The 18,770-nt window shown below is 39.1% G+C and overlaps 1 protein-coding gene across 1 annotated transcript; it reads right to left on the bottom strand.

Annotated features, from left to right (window-relative positions):
• Window positions 1–5,571: 5,571 nt before the first annotated feature.
• Window positions 5,572–15,701, bottom strand: LOC139745336 (angio-associated migratory cell protein-like). Its single transcript, XM_071655736.1, has 11 exons — window positions 15,599–15,701; window positions 14,617–14,769; window positions 13,569–13,688; window positions 12,491–12,630; window positions 11,282–11,426; window positions 10,803–10,886; window positions 9,726–9,841; window positions 9,308–9,390; window positions 8,099–8,189; window positions 7,113–7,267; window positions 5,572–5,923 (listed from the first exon to the last, which is right to left on the bottom strand). The coding sequence occupies exons 1-11, from the start codon at window positions 15,699–15,701 to the stop codon at window positions 5,848–5,850; spliced, it is 1,266 nt and encodes a 421-aa protein (XP_071511837.1). The 3' UTR covers window positions 5,572–5,847.
• Window positions 15,702–18,770: the final 3,069 nt, after the last annotated feature.

Genomic DNA, 18,770 nt, shown 5'->3' with positions numbered 1-18,770 from the left:
GCGCTCCTCTGGCGCGGGTACAGTACGGTACAGTTCGCTTTAGGAGAGTGCTCAAACGCACCCAAAGAGCACCTAAGTGTGATGTCATAGCCTTTCATCACCATGGAAACTGGATCTAAACAACCTCACCTGGCTCGAGTGTTTATGCTGGCATCTGGTTCCAACCCATGCTATAACAAAAGACTGTGACATCATTACTTTGGTATTCTATCGAACATCCAAGTTAGCATAAAGCCAAGACATGCGTGGAGTTAATAGATTTCTCCTCAGATGCAAATTTGAGTTCAGCTGTGTTGCCGAGGTTACAGCTCCCCACGCCGACTGTCTGCGATGAAATTGTTACACAGCAGTCTTGGCTTGGGGTCTTCTGGTCATTTCGGACAGCCCGGCATCTCCAGACCCACTTTCTTTGTAGCATCCACAGTGACCAACACAGTGACCACCACAGTGACCTCTTGGTGGCTGTGCACATAAACTAAAGGTCATTGTTTTTGATAGTCACGTGTTTTCAAGGGACCCAACTGACACAATGTGTGCTATTACTTAGCTGCGTATTGCACAATTCTCTTTCACCAGAGTGTATCTTTCGTAGAGCATGTTAGAAAGTATTTGCATCCAAAGCTCTGCACTTTGTTTCATCATTATTTGCTGCAGAAAACATCAATTATGACTAAGGTTTAGATAAGACCAAACTATATACCATGGATTTACTAGTCTGGGAGTATCATATCTTAGTAATCAAATCTAATCATACTATTCTATAGTGCTTCCATGTTATTACATGTAGTCTTAATTAAGTCGTAATGATTTTTTTTTCTCCAGCTGCCCATCCACATGATTAGGAATATAAGGAGTATTACCCTTTTTTATCAGTGATAACAAAAAAGAATCGGTTCTCCGTCAATTATATTCGGCACCAAGACTATATTGGTGTCTTTAACCATGTATCTCTATGCATGCAAATGAGTGCATGTATTAAAATTGGCCATAGATTTGTCCTGGAATTTCTGTGAATGGATAGCCAAACCAGCGGGATTTCATATATAATACATGTATACTTGCTTGAAGTTACCCTTTCCATATACTGGCACTCTCGGAAAGGTGTATCTGTGTAGGCACATTTCAGGGTATCCTGCAAAAAGCAAGAATTTATTTAGGAGGCCAATTTATTTGATAGATAAATGTGATAAATGCACCAACTAAAGCGTACTTTTGACCAACATGCTGAAGTTTTGCAACCTTTAGGAACATCCTGTAGTCCCACCCAAACCACTAACTCATTTGTGGTGGTCAATTCAATCTTAACAGACACATATTGCTGATCTCATGCCAGTATATATTTTATTTATATCCTTGCTTCTGTGTATCATGTCTTGCGAAAGAATTAGTTATGGCGTCATTTTAGGTAGGTGCATGTATTCATTTTCTACTAAATTATTTACCGGTACCTCTTTGTATATGTTGCAGTGGGTGGTGCAAGAATTAGGCTAAGGAGATGATTTCATATTTAGTTTCAGTGCAAGTGTTTCATATTTATTTTAAGCCTTTTGTCTTAAAGGTAAAATCCCTCTTTCATACCAATTTCTGTTCTCTCAATTAACCCAGTGGTTCACTTGTGACATACAGAAGTGCATATCTATGATGCCTCTGTACAAGATTAAGTGACATAATCATTCTAAATTTGTTCTGCTTTTCCGTTTCTAATGCACGGATGTCCTCTTGTCCCCGCATGTTAAAATATTAACATTTGTGCAAATTTGATTCACAATGTGATGGGAATTAAATTATGTGTCATGTTACTTACATGTACATGTACCTACAAAGAGTGTCTTCTTGACAACCCCCACTCCCTGTCCCCTTTTCGGTGAACATGAGGGATTTTACCTTTAAAGATGGTTGAGGTTGCATGTTCATTTTTGCTTTTGGAATCAGAAGGCATCTGCCTTTTCTACGCAAAGCATATTATATCAAGTAGCGATTAAAGCAGGAGATATCAATGTACCGGTGTTATTTTGTGGTAGCATTTTGGGCATTAGCATCTCTCTTCCAGTACTCCTGTGACACCACAACATGGGTATATATATATGCAGCAGCTGCTCTGTGTCTGAGTTCCACCAGTATGACGCAGTGTGAATTTGCTGCCATAGCAGTGGTCATGCTTCAGTGGGCATCAGTGTTGCTACCATGCTGCAGTAGTCTTACCCAAGCGTCACGAAAATTCCTTGTTATCCCAGGCCTATGCAAGTACAGGTGAACCCCGTTGTAAAAAAACATGAATAGATTTTGTTTGTACGAGAGGATTTTACAGGTAAAACTGTAATCTCTCGGTCATTTTTTGCAAAATTTCACGTGAACAAGGAAATTTTTGCGGTTTGACTGTTAAAAAACGTAGTACACCCGTCTCCTGAATAAAGTCAAGCTGCTTCACTCTACGCAAGCTGGAGATCAACGGCAACGTTGATCATTCTCTTGAAGACACAGGTGAAAGTATTATACAATATGTATATCCATTTTCATGCATACTGACTCAATAAAGGCATTCGGACTGTTTGAAACTATACAGTGTAACAAAACTTTGTCTTGGTCTAATAGAAGTTGAAAAGATTGTATTTGTGTAATTAGTATTGGGCGTGTGAGATGCTTCTTCTGAAAGAAAGTTACAATCATTACGTACATTAATCTACAACATCACTGCTTCTGTACACTTGGAATAAAATGCTGTATACAAATGTATGATAAACACAAATCCACAACTCGATGTATACATGGTACAAATACAATTATAAATTCCTTTTATTTTATGAAGATGCCTCGCCTTTCATTACATAATATATGCTTTTTTAAAGCACAATTAGTCAACCAACATAACTGGCACTAATTAGATTTCAAAGTGTTCCAGTAATAAAAGCAAACACTCATTATATCAATGCATTAATAGATCTAACTTCGTAAAAAATATGAATGTGAGTGACATGATCGACAGAATCACTGCAGTGTACACTTTTCTCTCTGCCGTATGAAGTTGAAAAAAAAAAGTCAAATAACAACACTAAATAAAGGATGGCATAATGCTACACAAGATATTGATGTCATGATGGAAAATATAACTGACATTTTACAAGTGCATAATTAGTATACTATGCATATTTACATGGAATAAAAAATTTGAGAAAAAAAAAAAATCAGAAATCGGACAACTAATTTATGCCTGCACATGATGGGGCCATACTTGCAATACTGTGAAAATCAGCTTTGGAAAATGACTTTTCCTGTCACATCTGATCAAAATGTTGCAGTTTTTTCTGCCTGCCTCAAGACCCTTCAACATTCATGGGATGTACATGCACTGTGTTTTAACCTTATCAGACACACCTCTCACACAAGCTTTGCACATGTTGTCTACATTGGAGTCGTGTGGTATACAACTGTTACTGTGAATGGTCCCGATGTTTCTCGGCCTCGACTACATGAGTCCGAAACTATTAACTGTTGCAGCCCAGAGTTATATTATGGAGAGCTAATGACAATTACTGGAGGCCTAGGCTAATCCCCTACAGCCTACTTTGGTGCTTGGACATATTCCCATCAGTCTTATTTCAAGTGAAATTTCTGACAAAACTCCTTAATGGCCACCTAAGGGAGACAAAAACATGCTTTTTCTTTCCGAAGAAATTGTTTTCAGAGGTCGTATACGGCAGGTGGCCGCTATAGACAGATGGTCACTAAGACAGGTTTGACTGTATTAACATGGTGCTATTGCGCGAGTGCACCATATTAAATGAACCACGTTTCATTTTGAATGCTGTACTAATATGCCAGAAAGTCTTTGGCCCGTATTCACGAAGGTGGTTTAAACTTAGACCATGGTACAAATTTAGGCCACGGTTTAAAATAAGTGTGAAATAGGCATACCTTTGACATGCGTGTATCAATGCAAACTTTTTTGTCTCCATCTTCCCAAAACACACACACAAAATCTTCTGAATCTTCCAAAATCAAGTTGGAAGACTTCGTGTCATGTGTGCAGATAACACAATGACGTGGAGACGACCTTAAAACAAATATTTTTAACAACTGACGAACATTTTGAAGCATTACAATCAGAGATACACTACTTTCCCACAGTAAATCTACATTTTTCCGCTAGGCCCTGTTAAAGCAGCAAAGAAGATATTCCAACACTATTAGTGCTTTGTCCAAGACACAAGTGGTTTCACTCTAAAACAGGCTGTCTTCATTGCAAGACATTTTTTTTGCTGTCTGACTTAATTTAATTTTCTGCTTGTCAACATGAGTTAGAATGTATGATCACTTATTTAATCCTTCAGAAAAGAGCACTACACAATATAATTTTATTTCATGACTAATCAATAGTAGAATGCAAGAACCTTATGAACATGTCTTCACATTACACAATAGAATCAGCACTCAGTGATCTGCACCTATATTTCATCGAGTCTCATCAAAAATTGAGCAAATATCGTTTTAAAAAGTCCTTCGATATGCACTCACATCTTATTGAAAATAATCATACCAAAAATGTGCAATTTTGTATAAGTCAGCATTCAAACTTTTCATGATACTCAAAAAAAACCTTTGTCCTAAAATGACTCCTTGAAGGGAAAAGATATTCTGACTTCCTGATTCCAAATGCTGTACAGCAAGAAAACCTTCGCGGCATACAATTTTTCATGAATTGGAGCCAACAGCCTTTTTGGCAGCATGAAATCGTCGTGAACTGCCATTGGCATTCAATGCATACAGTGCAGACAAGAACTTTCGTGTGCATTTTTAATAATTTTGCGAATCTTGGCTCTCACGAAATTAAAATGCATGTGAACATTTCTGGTTTTACAGTAATTTGTCAGCACACTATTTTATCAGTACCCATGTACTGAGCAATATCCGACAAATATCTAAACATGTGTATAATCTAATGCAATGTCTTCATTTGATGAATACTAAAGGTATTAAGCAAACAGCCCATGAAGTTGTTCATCATTAAAGTTATTTAGTGCTTGGATCACTAACAGATCATTCACCATTACTGGAGTAGCACCATGCAAAGTCTCTGATAGATACATATCTCGCATCTTCCATTACAATACTTCTAATGCATGGCTTGCATTTGTTGTGACTTTGAATGAACAGCAAACAGTGCAGTGATGAGAACTGATCTGCTAGACTAACTATTCTTGTGTGTGTTTGCGTGTGTGCACTTACCCATGGTGTAAAACAAGGACACACATACGAACTTTACATTTAAACCGCGGACACAAAGAGAACCGAGGACGTCCTCGGTATGTAGACCATTCCAAATGCTCTGCTTTTGCATGCTTTTGCATGTAGGGGTACATATTTTTAGGTCGTCGATTAGCATTATTGTAATAAGTCCTCGGTTGGATGGTAATATACGAATGAGTCCTCGGTTGACAAGAGTCCTACTGACACACAGGTCCTCGATTATGTGGTAAAATTCTTATGGGTTTAACAGGTCCTCGGTTTCCACCATAGACGCATGTGTGTGTGTGTGTGTGTGCATGTGTGTGTGTGTGTGTGTGTGTGTGTGTGTGTGTGTGTGTGTGTGTGTGTGTGTGTGTGTGTGTGTGTGTGTGTGGTTTCAGTCTTGAAGTAGGACTCAGTACACAACAATGCTTATGCCTGTAATCACCATGGTCTCATTTGCCATAGAATTCTTCATTCCTGCACGACAACTCCAGCACTTCTCTTAAAGTCCACTGCACATATCAAACACCATCATCACTGGTCCATTGAGTTACAGAGTCACATGGGTTTTCCAAATCCCTTCAGAAGACAAAGATGGCGGTGTTGATGATCCATTTGTGATTATCTGTCTGGTTGTTGGACTTTGAAAACTCTCGCTGACGTGTCTCCAGATGATGTCACCACTGTGTTGCCATCCCTGTAAAAACATTTGGAATGGAATGGAATGTAATGTATGTTATGACTGTAGGGATGGAGCATACAGAATGTCCCATCCACAGGGTTTGAAATGCTACTGAGGGAATCACAACCTCCCTGACATCGCATTTTTAACTCCAAAGTGTAAACATGCTGTTCCTGACCAGAGATTGAATCGTTTGTTATACAGTCAAATCTGCCTATAGCGGCCACCCAAAGGGAGATGAAAAAAGTGGCCATTGTAGACAGGTGGCCGCTACAGACAGGGTCGTCAACACGGCTTTTCTTTTGGGGAGAACTGTGTTAAGTAGTTGCATACTGCAGGTGGTTGCTATAGACAGGTTTTTGACTGTATCATATGTGATAAATTCAAAGTAATCTGAGTTTTTGAGCAGAGTCAGCTTTTGTGCCTCATATACATGCAATGCATTCAGTCTAACAGCACAGATGAGTTAAGCTACATTGTATCTGACAGGACAACTGGTACATTTGGGAAATCACGGCAAATTTTTAGTCTTGGGTACCCACCCAATGCAATATCAACATGCTGATAAAATGCAGGATCTGAACATGCATCGCATGTTTACAACTTCAGAATGTACAACGGCAAGGTACACATAAAATATATGTGACCCTTACGTCGCTGGAAGCTGAGCCGAGAAAATCAAGTTTGAAGTCAAATCATCAAAATCGGTCGAAACCATCGACTTTCTGTTTTTGACATAATTTTGTAGTCTAATGTTTCGTCTATCATCTGTCGAAATTTTAGAGCCCAGTGATTTAAGGAAGGCAAGAAATTAGCTTGAATGAACATCACAGAGGTTGCTGGGGGGGGGGGGGGGGGGGGGATACCTTCTATTGTTCAGAGGTGAAAACTGTCTAATACCTCCCTTTGATCAAGATTCCGTTGGAAGGAAAACTTTGAAGGCGGTTTTCTTGAAACTCTGATTTCTTAGACCACTCGACATAATCTCATAAAGTCATTGATATCTCCACAACTGAGTACTTTTATGCATTGTGTTATATATGAAATTACAATGGAAGAAGGGAATAATGTCATGTCGTTTTCAGAAAATCAACCTCCCCCGACTTTCGGATCCTTTTGTTGTAGCAGATCACATATCTTCTCAAAGAATGATGAAACTGGTGAAGTAAAATATGTACAAGACTAAAAAAATCCCCAAACTGACCTGCTTATGGCCAGATCCAGAATCTCCCCTTGGTGTCCGACCCACGAGGAGACTAACTGAGCTGACCGACTGTCCCAAAGCTTCACCGCTCCATCCAGACCGGCGGTGAAAACCATCGGACTCTCTGGGTCCCACTTTAGGCGGACAATGCCAGCCTGGTAGTGGGATAGGGGGCAGGTACAGGGTTGAGTGGGGTAGTTTGGGAAGGAAAATGAGTTATTGTTGATAAAAGTATCCAAAACATCTTATCTAGCCATCACATCGACACTCATATGAAAAATGTGTACAATTACCTTGTATTATCATCATCACTACTATCATTACAGAGTGCTTCTAAGTGACTTGCATCAAAGTGACACAAGTTACACAGTGTGTCTCAAGAGTTCATTTGGTATTGGCAATGGAGCATGACATCCTGATTTATTTTTTTTTTTGGGGGGGGGGGGAGGGGGGAGAGGGGTGACTGGTCTAATGCATTAAAATCACAACACACACCACACTCGATAGAAGGATATAGAATCTTTATATTTTTGTTATCATTTGTTCTCTTCTGCTTTGGAAAAATGAATAATCTGGTATAGACATTTGTGATGATTCTCTCAAGTTAATGTCATCTCATTAATCCTTTTTCTCGTTTTTTTTTTTTTTTTTTCTGAGCACGTCTTCAGCAATCTTCTTTTCATCCTGCAGCCCAGTGTTTGTTTCCATCCTCAAACGCTCAAGAGAAACCATGAGAAGGTTGCTGACTTGTCTGTCCAATCTCTGTGATGAATGGTTGGTGAATTTTATTTTATGAAAGTCATTGATCATAGCAGGGTTTGTTGATAAATACATACACATTTAGCCTGCCCATTAGCTGGAATGATATTTTTCATGTCAATCTTATGCCCTATGAAACTGGTAACCATGGCAACATTTGTCTGGAGATAGCATCACTGCGGCAAACTTTCTCTCTCTCTCTCATATCATTTTGGTGATGCACCCACCTCATGGTGGCACTGATGCCGGAGTTTTTGGGTGGGGATGTCCCAGACGCTCAGAATTCCATTCAGGGAGCCAATGGCTGCCATGGACTGGCTGGAAAATGTCAAGAAAGGGAAGGGCAAAATTTGATTTAGTCTTTTCGTCAAATAACATGACAGAAAAAAATAAATTCTAAAAAGTTTTTAAGAGAGAGAACAAGTCAAAGATCAAAGCTGTTGTTGTTGTTTGTTTGTTTGTTTGTTTGTTTGTTTGTTCGTTTGTTTTTTATAACTCCTGGAATCATGATGACAAAGTCTGGGTTGCACAGACACACTGACAAGCAACAGATTCCCAACATTCATACTTCCAAGTTGAACTTGAGGCTGGAAAATGATATTTTGAGTAGGATTCAGTGACCTTAGCAACAAACGTTTAACCTTTCACCCAAACAAGCAATGAAAAAACAAAAAAACAAACTGTAAATATCTATCTCTCCTACCAAATAACACTACCATTTATCACTTTTTGAAGTTATCAATTGAAAACGACATGTTGGTCATAATTGTCGCCCTGACCTTTGACCTCAAGAGATTTTTGTTTTTCTAGAATTGGATCAACACATCTACATGCCATGTAATTAATGCGGATCAAGTATAAAGGAAATCCATCAAAGTTGTTTGTTTGTTTGTTTGTTTGTTTGTTTGTTTGTTTGTTTGTTTTTAATGCCTGGGACCATGCTGACAACCTTCAGGTTACACAGGCATGCTGACAAGCAATTAGCTGAAAACACTCATGCTCCTGAAACCAAACAGGAATTGAGGTGTAACATACAGCACAGCATGACAGTGGTGCCATTACAACTCTTTTTCAGGCCACCAGAATTTCAACTTTAAAGATTTTAGTGGCTGGAACAGGCCAACACACAATAAAGTTAGTGTCCAGCCCTGCATACAGATATGCATTATGTGGCATTTCCTTCACTCCATTGTGTAACACTGATCACAGAATTGTGTCAGAATGAATATGCAGGTGCTCCTATTTGAAAAGAGGCACATAACAAAAATTTTGTTTAACAATGAAGTAGATTCAGGTCCCAAAATTATTATCATTACAGTCTATGGTGCAAAATTCACTTTGGTCAAAACGAAATTTTGATGTAACAAAAGAGATTTGCCGGTCCCAGGGACTTCATAATAATGTGAGTCGCCTCATCATGTTTAACACACACTCACCTGGGGGAGATACCCACTGATTCCACCGAGTTAGTTTCTCCAATATCTTCATTGACTGGTCCGGCGGTAAATGTTGCTAAAACCTGGAAAGAATTTGGTGCAAAGCTTGTGTTACGAGCATCTAAAATCCTGCCAACAACAACAAAAAAATGCCACAAAGATTATACACTACTAAAACTAAAAGCATGTGAAAGGAAACATTGCCGTTTCCCAGCAAATGTAAACGTGAAGTGATGTTGAAAATATTGAAAATGTTAAAAATGGATGTGTGTTTTTCATTCTGTCGGTGCAGTATAGGCATATGGCATATTGGTGTTTCATCCACTTGTGACATTGTCTTACATGTCGTGATTAATGACAGATCCTGCTTGCGTACTACTTGGCATGTTCAATAATGTGGTATACAAAAGCCAATTACCTTTCCTGTACCACTGTTTAGAAGCTTGGACGATCCATCCACCGCACCCGTCAGTACTAAGTTGTTGTCATGGTGACAATCTAACGTCGTCACTCCTCCCTCATGACCACTCCCACCTAGTGATGGCATCAATGGAAGAAAATCGGACTGTGGGTAAGAAAATTGTTCCTTACATACCAGCAGACATTCACATTACAGTGATGGTTACATGTGAATTGGAAGTCACTTGTCAAACCTCAAATGTATTCAAGACATCATTACAAATTCCCACCAAGATACTGCACTCTTTTTTGCACGAGTCTCATGTCATACCAAATAATTATGCAAAAATTTCCACTTTTACAGTATGCTGAATGAGAAGGTTCATTGGCTTGTGGCAAATCTCAGCCTTTCTTGTGTGGAAAAGCCTTATTTTCTTTAGTGACCGTTGCAAACGACAGTAGTGACATATAGTAATATAATTCAGAATCTTTAGACATTACAAACATGTGTAAAACCATCTTAATCCACTAAAATGCCCTTCAAAAGAGAGATGTCATTAAAAAGAAGGACTGACACAGGAAAATTTGGTTTCAAACAAAGTGGATGGTGGCTATTGAGTGAATATGAACGAATGACATAAAATTGATGTCATGACCACATGAACGTCAGTCAGTAATCTTACATGTAAAGTCCTCCTGCTGCCCATACGCATATAAAAATAACTCTGGTGCTGCCTTTGCATAACTTGCGCAATCACAAACTAACCAAAACTTTGCAAGATGGAATGGATGCACTTTGCCTTGAAGAACATGTCTGAACATGATGACATATCATCTGTAGACTGTTGTGCAGTATTTTTTCTTTCAATTAATGCCATTTGAAACATAATATTGATCACTTTCACTTTTATGGAATTGCATTTATGTAATCAACACAGCCACATATGGAGGTACCCGCAAGATGATATGACAGATGATCTAATAGCATTTTCAGTGATAAGTTTGTTTGGTTGTGTTTTTTTTTTGTAACATCTGCCAAACTGTGCACAAATTTGGGGAGAATTGTCCTCGTAAGGGAGACTAAATGACCTCTGACCTTTGAAGTGATGGATGGCCGTTGCCTGCTTGAGATCCCAAACCTTGACCGTACCATCCTCATAGCCAGCACAGCATCTCTTTCCTGTAAGGACAAACACAAGTGTGATAACACATTCCAATCATAGGGGCAAGTTCAGTTGCTTAACAGTCTATCACCCTATTCATGCAAGAGCAAAGAGCTTCAGCAACTCACTTCAATATTTTTTTCCCAGTTCATTTGTCTTCTTTGTAAAGTTTTTACATGACTTTGAGTTTATTAAAGTATCTGGATGGAGTACACAGACAGGTTTGATTATCTGCAATCAATTATCAAGACGTAAACACAGCTGTATTCATGACATATTAAATAAATTATGTCTGGTCTCTCTGTCTTCTAAAAAATAAAGTCATTGCCCCAGTGGCACCCATCAAACGTTTTGCTTAGGACCAAGAGTGCTCAGCAACAAGAGGACTGCTGAGAGAGATGTTAAGCCTTACCGTCTGGGAACAATTTTCCACACGTTGTCTGGCAGCCATGCCCCTGCATCATCTTGCAGTCACCAGAGGGAACCTTCCACATCCAGACGTCTCCGTCCACAGTCCCACCCAGCAGAACAGGTGCACTGCTATGCCACGTGAGCCACTGACAAAAATAAAAGAAATAAAAAATAAATAAAAATTGCTACGATTTACTTCTTTGGTGCTATAACACTCCAAGAAGAATACAAGAACAACAACAACAACAAAAACACTGAGAAACTCTACATATTGAAAACAAATTTTCAACACTTCAAATTATTAAGTTTGCTATTTTCGTATCCGGGCAACTACCCCCAGAGAGCAATTACCACCCGGCTAAATACCGGTTAGTGGTAAGGTTAGAGTAATGACTAGGGTTAGGTTTAGGGTTAGGGTTAGGGTTTGGGTTAGGATTAGGTTCAGGATTAGGATTAGGATTAGGGCCAGGGGAAGGGTCCGGGGTAATTGCCCTAGACCCACTATTTTATGTTGCACAATCCCACTATCACTTTTATACACTTGCTCTCACTGACAAAAGAATCTATGGCATTAATATGTGTAACAGACTTCTGCTTCCTATCCAGGAGGAAATTTATTTGTTTATTGAAAGGTATTTACAGAATAACATCTCTTGCAGCCAGGAAGCTGAATTGCGGACATCTTACAAGGATCATCATGAATACATTCAATATACAAACATACATTAAAAATATTAACTATTGCACAATAAAGTTAACCTTTACCATTAACAAAACAAAAAAATAATACAATTACAAGACATCTCATATTTCTCTATTTAATCAATCATCAACTGCTCCCTTATTCATTAACTAATCGAATGAAAGCTGAATTCATCCATACATTCATTTATATATTCATTCTATTGGCCTAGGCCTGGAATACATTCTATTTTTTAAAACACTTTGTAAGTAGAGACTCATACACCACAGATTTGATTACAGTTGAAATCTATTCAAATAAGTTCATAGGTTAATTCACTGCTTCATTAAAATTCCCCTTGTGTTTATGGGTCTATGATCGGGGAGGTTTTTTATTTATTATTTTTTTGTTTTACACTTCCACTACTTCATAATAGCAGCTACCATGCAACTTCATTTTATTTTATACTTTTTGGTTTTAACAAAACAAGAAAAGGGGACAATAGTAAAGAGAGATTTGTGAGTTTACCTCCAAGTCCGAGCACTCGTAGCTCCAGATCTCGTCCTTGGCGGACACCTTCCACACCTTGATGAGCCCACTCATGTCGCCCGTGGCAACCAGCTCTCCGTCATGGCTGAAGCAGACACAGGTCACCGAGTCGTTGTGGCCTGCGAAAGCAAAGGAAGATAAGTAATAGTGTGTAGATGACTAACAGTAAGATATAGAAATTAATGCTGTGTCCACACTCCTAAAACTTAACTGGGAGTGTAGCCCTCAATCTTTGATACAAGTAACTCACCAGTCTATGACTTTCCCAATTAGGGAAGGATTTTAACCCGTAGAAGACTAATCAAAAGAATACTGGGGCAGGTGCCTATAGGAAACATGTGTTATAGCATAATCAGCTCATCTAAACATGTTAAAGGTGCGTAGACCCGGTAGCTGCGGGGGCACTGTTGGATGATAGTGCCGATCACCATTAGCACTGATACAAAGATTGTCGAAGTTGAGCTGTCATCAAGAGGAAAAGCGCGTAGGTTTTGCTAGGTAACGTTACCTTCATTGTCTTCTCTGCGAATCACGCAGTCTGTAGTGATGCCAGGGTGCGTGCTTCTGTGCTTCTTAGTGTGACGTCACAGAAGTTTGCTAAAGCCGTCATCATCAGCCAAATCATAAGCCAAACTGTGATCAGACCACTGACTACAGTGGATTGGACCTCTTCGGACTCATGGAAATGGGTCAAAGCGTAAGCACTAAAGAGGAGTCGATAGCATAGGTCTCTGTAGGAAACTTGCGCCATGTGCCCGCATTGATGCATTCGACTAAACCACCGAGTCTATGTGCCTTTAACACAAACAGATGCACTGGTAATTTGAGGGTGATGAAATGCAATATGTTTCAATAACAAACATATGGAAGTTTGACTCATAGTGTCTAGGAAAAAAAAACAGTCTGCAACATAATGGCTTAGGAAAGTTGTTAATGTGTATGATGAAACATACTTTGTCTGCCTTGTAAGCCACCATCTATATATCCACCTAATTTACAGAAGGTGCAAATTCTTCTAGTTGAGCTAACACAACAGCTGTACTCTCTCGAATCTCACCTGTGCATTCCAGGACTGACTCGCCGTCCGTGGTGCTCCAGATGTAGGCCTTGTCGTCTTCACCCCCCGTGACTGCCAGCATGCCCCCTGCTGGATGGATGTCGCAGCAGAACACCGAACCTGGAGTGCGATGAAAGGAGTGCTGGCAGTGACAGCTGGCATCCTTGCACACAAGTACCTGCAATCACCTTTAACTCTACTGCACTTCAAGCCTTTACAAATGGCTGCTTTGTGCTGGACTAAAAATGCATGCCTACTTTGCTGGTGATTGCCTTGGGAGTGAGCTTCAATACAAATAAAGTGATATGCCTTCAAAGAAATTATTTCATTTATAAAATGACTTGGGTAAAATATGGAGTGCAAAGGGTCTGATATATTTTAAATGATAATAAGTACAGAAGGTGTAGTATTTGGACTGAAAGCCTAATTTTTCAAACTTGATTTTCCTGGTGCAGTTGAACCTCTCTTATCCGGCCTCCCTTTATCTGGATCTCTCTATTATACGGACGCAATCTCGCTGTGATTTTTTTTAAAAAAATAATTACGGGAGGAAAGGGGGATTCCCAACTCCTTGAGAACTCCTACACAAACACACATGAATTACATATTACTTCCAACATGATTAACATACATTACATCAAATTTCCTTCCAAATTGCTTACCTTCAGACATTTTAACATCCCCAAACACCCCCAAATGTAACAATGAAAGGTGGTACTACAATGGGCTACATCAGTACATGTGTATACAATGTACATGTATAAAGTATTGAGTCTCCTGTATCCGGCCAAATCCCTTATCCGGATGAGCCCCGGTCCCGACTTGTCCGGATACGAGCGGTTCAACTGTAATTCAAAGCTCTTAGTAGTATATTACAGAGTAAAATTATTAGGTACTCAGCTTTCCCCTCAAAACTGACATATCTGCTATCAAATGGCCATTTATACATTTTTGCTTAGAATGTGTGAACAGATACTATCCCTCCTTCTTAACTAGTGGTACTTATGCAAATGATGAGACACTATGACAAGAATCCAATGACACAGACCGGAATGGCTTTCAAACTTCGCTACTGCATCGTCCCTGGCGTTAGCCTCTGAATCTCCTTCTGTGGCTTCAGTCCCTTCCGCATCGTCATCCTCCTCATTCTCCCCGTCGTAGTCGTAGAAGTCCATGTCACCCATTTCTTCTGCTATCAAGTCTACAGGGAAACCATCACATGCATGGATTCTGATTAGTAGAATGCCTATTGATGATGGCCGTAAACACTTTAATGTTGTGACATGATAGAATTGTGACCACAATTTCAACAATCTACAACTCTCTACACTTTACCCTAACCCAAAGGCAAATTTATGTGCAATCATGCACTTGAAGACAGTGTCTGAAGCAAAATTATTTCAGGAAAATTACTAGGGAACTACTGAAGAGAAAACATTGATCTTGAAATATATTTTGGTAGTCAATATCACAACATGATTTTATAAAAATATATACATGTATTTATGTGTATGGCAGTTGTATTCCTACATCATTATATGCATGATCTGTTATCACTTCAAGCTAACATAATTACTTTGTTGACAATAGTTTTCGTTTCACTATTTGAAGGGAGCTACTTTGAATCTAAACAGGTGGACAAAATTTTATCAGGACGACATGACTGAAAAGCAAATGAAAGAATCTTCAAATTGGGATCTAGGATCTTTTTTTGTTAAAGAGCATCATGCTACCACTAGACATCTCAAAGGTTTTAATTGATTTTTTCAAAGGTAGTTTGAAATTCAGGAAAGGAACTTTTCTCTCGCTAGTCCAATTCTTACAATGACCTGCAGACAAGAATGCAACATGGTCATAATCTCGGCCATTTATGCCATTTCGAGGTTGGTTTTCTCTCATTTAGACATGCATTATGAAACAGATATTATGTGCGCACAAGTAAATACCATGTAAAAGTGTACATATACATATATGTTTATATTCTTTGTCAATACCATAGGTCAGTTTTGGGTTGAAAAGAAAATACCAACCAGCTGGCATGCTTCCATCATCTTCTATGATTTCTACTTCTTCATCTTCTTCTTGCTGGTCATTTTGATTTGGATCCAACTCTTCATTATGATTAGGATCCATCCTTTATAGTATCTGTATAAGACAGAGAGAGAGAGAGAGAGAGAGAGAGAGAGAGAGAGAGAGAAAGAGAGAAAGAAAGAAAACACAGTAAAATTTAAAGGCATTCCATGTAATGACTTACATTTGTAGAAATTGTTTTCTACTTGGTGTCTCATACAGTCTCAAACTTAGCAATCCTGGTCTTAGAGGGATAAATGATTCTAGGTGACTTACCTCAGTTCAGACCTTCTCATGCACAAAGTATTAAGAGTATTAGACTACTGTAAAAGTGAAATTTTTGTGTTGTGGATATTTTCGCCCATTTTGCACAGCAAGAAAACATGCACTATATAAAAAGCTCACAAAGTATTTTGCTTGCTATTAATTACAAAAATTACTTTCATGACAATTTATTCATTTACAGTGCAGTAATTTATGAATCACCGACTATGATAAAGGGGAGTATCTAGAGTAACTGCGTCAGTAAGCGGCCGTGCAGCCGTTCGCGGCAGGTACAACATACACGGTAATATACAGCTAAACACAGCATTGCACTGTTGCATGCACACTACACATATACTAACACACTAGCAATCAACAAAAACCAACCGATAAAATGGGCACGATCTCTGACGAAAGTGAAATTTTCTCACCTAAATGACAACATATCGCATCCAAAATGAAACTTTCGGTACTTCTTAACATAACAGTTAAGAAACAATGGTCCAAGAAACTGGATTTTTTGTCGTTTTCTCGATGTTCATGGATTTTGAAAACATATCCTCACGTAAAATAGAATTTTCGCGAGCCGATGTGGGCCGCCATTTTTTTCGGAAAGTGGATGTTACCATCGAAAAAAAATGAGAAAAACACGAGAAAGACATCAACAACACCGCCAGAATTGCGACCTTGTTTGCGGCCAATGCATGTGCGCACGCTATTTTCACGTGCTTTCGCAATGGGAATTGGCGCTTACGCAATGTTCGCGAGACATGTGAAGGCGTTCAGCTAAAGATCGCGGAGCACGCGCGTATTGCATAGGGATTGTACATCGTGCCGCAAGCAGAAATACTACGTCGCATATCGCCCTTATCGGCGAAAATTGTGCCGGGTTTTGCCCTGGTAAATCATGAAAACTGCGTTGGTCAATGGTAAATTTCTTTCATGAAAACAATTGCGTTAATGAATAATCTTGTCTATGATATATGAAATGGTTGAAAATAATTTGCCTGATTTGTTTACAAGTTGGAAAAACTCTTAACAATGCTTAAACTGCCGCAAACGGGATATTTTACTCTAGTTAAGGTTGGGATGTCACAAATGCAGGCTTTATGTGTGTAGACCTAACCATAAAGCAAGCCGCCCATAGTTTGGATGAGAAGACTATGTACTACTACAGTGTACGATGTCACATGCATAGAACGGTAAACTTTATAAAGAGAATTCCACAAAATTTCATTTTTTGAGAAAAAGTACACATTCCCTTGACTCACCACTGACATATCATGTTAAGGGTAATATTCTTCAACCTGAATTCCAAAAGAGGGAAGTCAAGTGCTCTATTAAGCAAGAAAAGAGAAAATATGTTGAATTTTCCTTACTTTTACAGAGCTGTATTATTCTACGCACGTGATATCACAAGCAGTAGTTGACAGTCTAGCCTACTCATCCAGCAATGGCGGCACTGAAACTTCAAAAATTCATAACTTTTGAACATATTGTCCAAGTTTCCTCAAACTTTCACTGATGTGTTCTACTGTACAGAGTGATATTGGTGCATTCTCTCACTGTCTGACTCAATCCTGATCCACGTACACGCATGAATGTTGTATTGTTGACTTGTCCTTTGGCTTTACTTGCCTTTAAACTTAGTTTATAAAAGAAAGAGGGTTGGTAATTCTACAATAATTATTTACAATTATTCCTATAGGGGTCATGGGGTAGCAAATAATAACACTCTGGCGACAATCTGGCGACAATGATAAACGGAACCCTCAAGCGATTGATTAGAAAGAAAAATAGGGCGTTTTATAGTGCCAAAACAGATGGATCCCATCGGAACTGGTGCCGTTATAGGCAGCTTCGTAAGCAAGTCCAAAAAGAACTTCGAAAAGCTGAACAACATTTTTTAGGAACAACAGTTTTTGACTCACTCACTTCTAACCCCAAGAAATTTTGGTCTTTTATTAAGCAAAAGAGGCGTGACACAAATGGTATATCGGCTTTATACTCCAAGGGAAAACTAGCCGATACAGCTCGTGAAAAAGCTGAAGTCTTAAGTGATCAATATCAATCAGTTTTCACTAAAGAAGATTTGATTAATATTCCTCATATGGGACAGAGACAAATCCCAACAATATCAGATTTGATTATTTCTACAGAAGGTATTATGAAACTTCTTAAGAACTTAGATGTGAATAAAGCTTCTGGCCCAGACGGCATTTCTCCCAAATTTCTCAAGTTATGTGCTGCACAAGTAGCACCTATATTGCAAGTCATATTCACGCAAAGTCTTCGGACTGGCACGCTACCCCGAGATTGGAGACAAGCTAATATAAATGCTCTGTATAAGAATGGTAGTAGATCCGACCCAGCCAACTACAGGCCGGTATCCCTCACATCCACCTGCTGCAAAGTCTTAGAACATATCATTTATCGCCACATTATGAGCCATCTGGAGGATAACAATATCCTCAGTAACACACAACATGGATTCAGATCCAGACGGTCGTGTGAGTCCCAACTGATTACAACAATTCATCATATTTTCTCCTCTGTCGAAACCATTAAGCAAGTTGACGCTGTTGTGTTAGACTTTGCAAAAGCGTTTGATACTGTACCACATCAGAGGCTCCTTCATCGCCTCAAGTATCTTGGAATCCAGGGCTCATTACTTTCATGGATTTCACAATTTCTCACAGAAAGGGAACAAACAGTCGTAGTCCAAGGGTCATCCTCAAGACCCGTTCATGTTTCTTCAGGAGTGCCCCAAGGCACTGTTCTGGGCCCATTGCTTTTCTTATCATATATTAACAATCTCCCTGATCAAGTTTCATCCAACGTCTGCCTATTCGCAGACGATTGTGTAGT

The sequence above is a fragment of the Diadema antillarum genome, unplaced genomic scaffold (genome assembly GCF_040938485.1).
Source record: "Diadema antillarum isolate AM-2024a unplaced genomic scaffold, OU_Dant_1.0 seq00001253_RagTag, whole genome shotgun sequence".
Classification (NCBI taxonomy): Eukaryota; Metazoa; Echinodermata; class Echinoidea; order Diadematoida; family Diadematidae; genus Diadema; species Diadema antillarum.
Note: the sequence above shows the minus strand (reverse complement) of the source record. Positions and strands in the feature narration are given on the sequence as shown.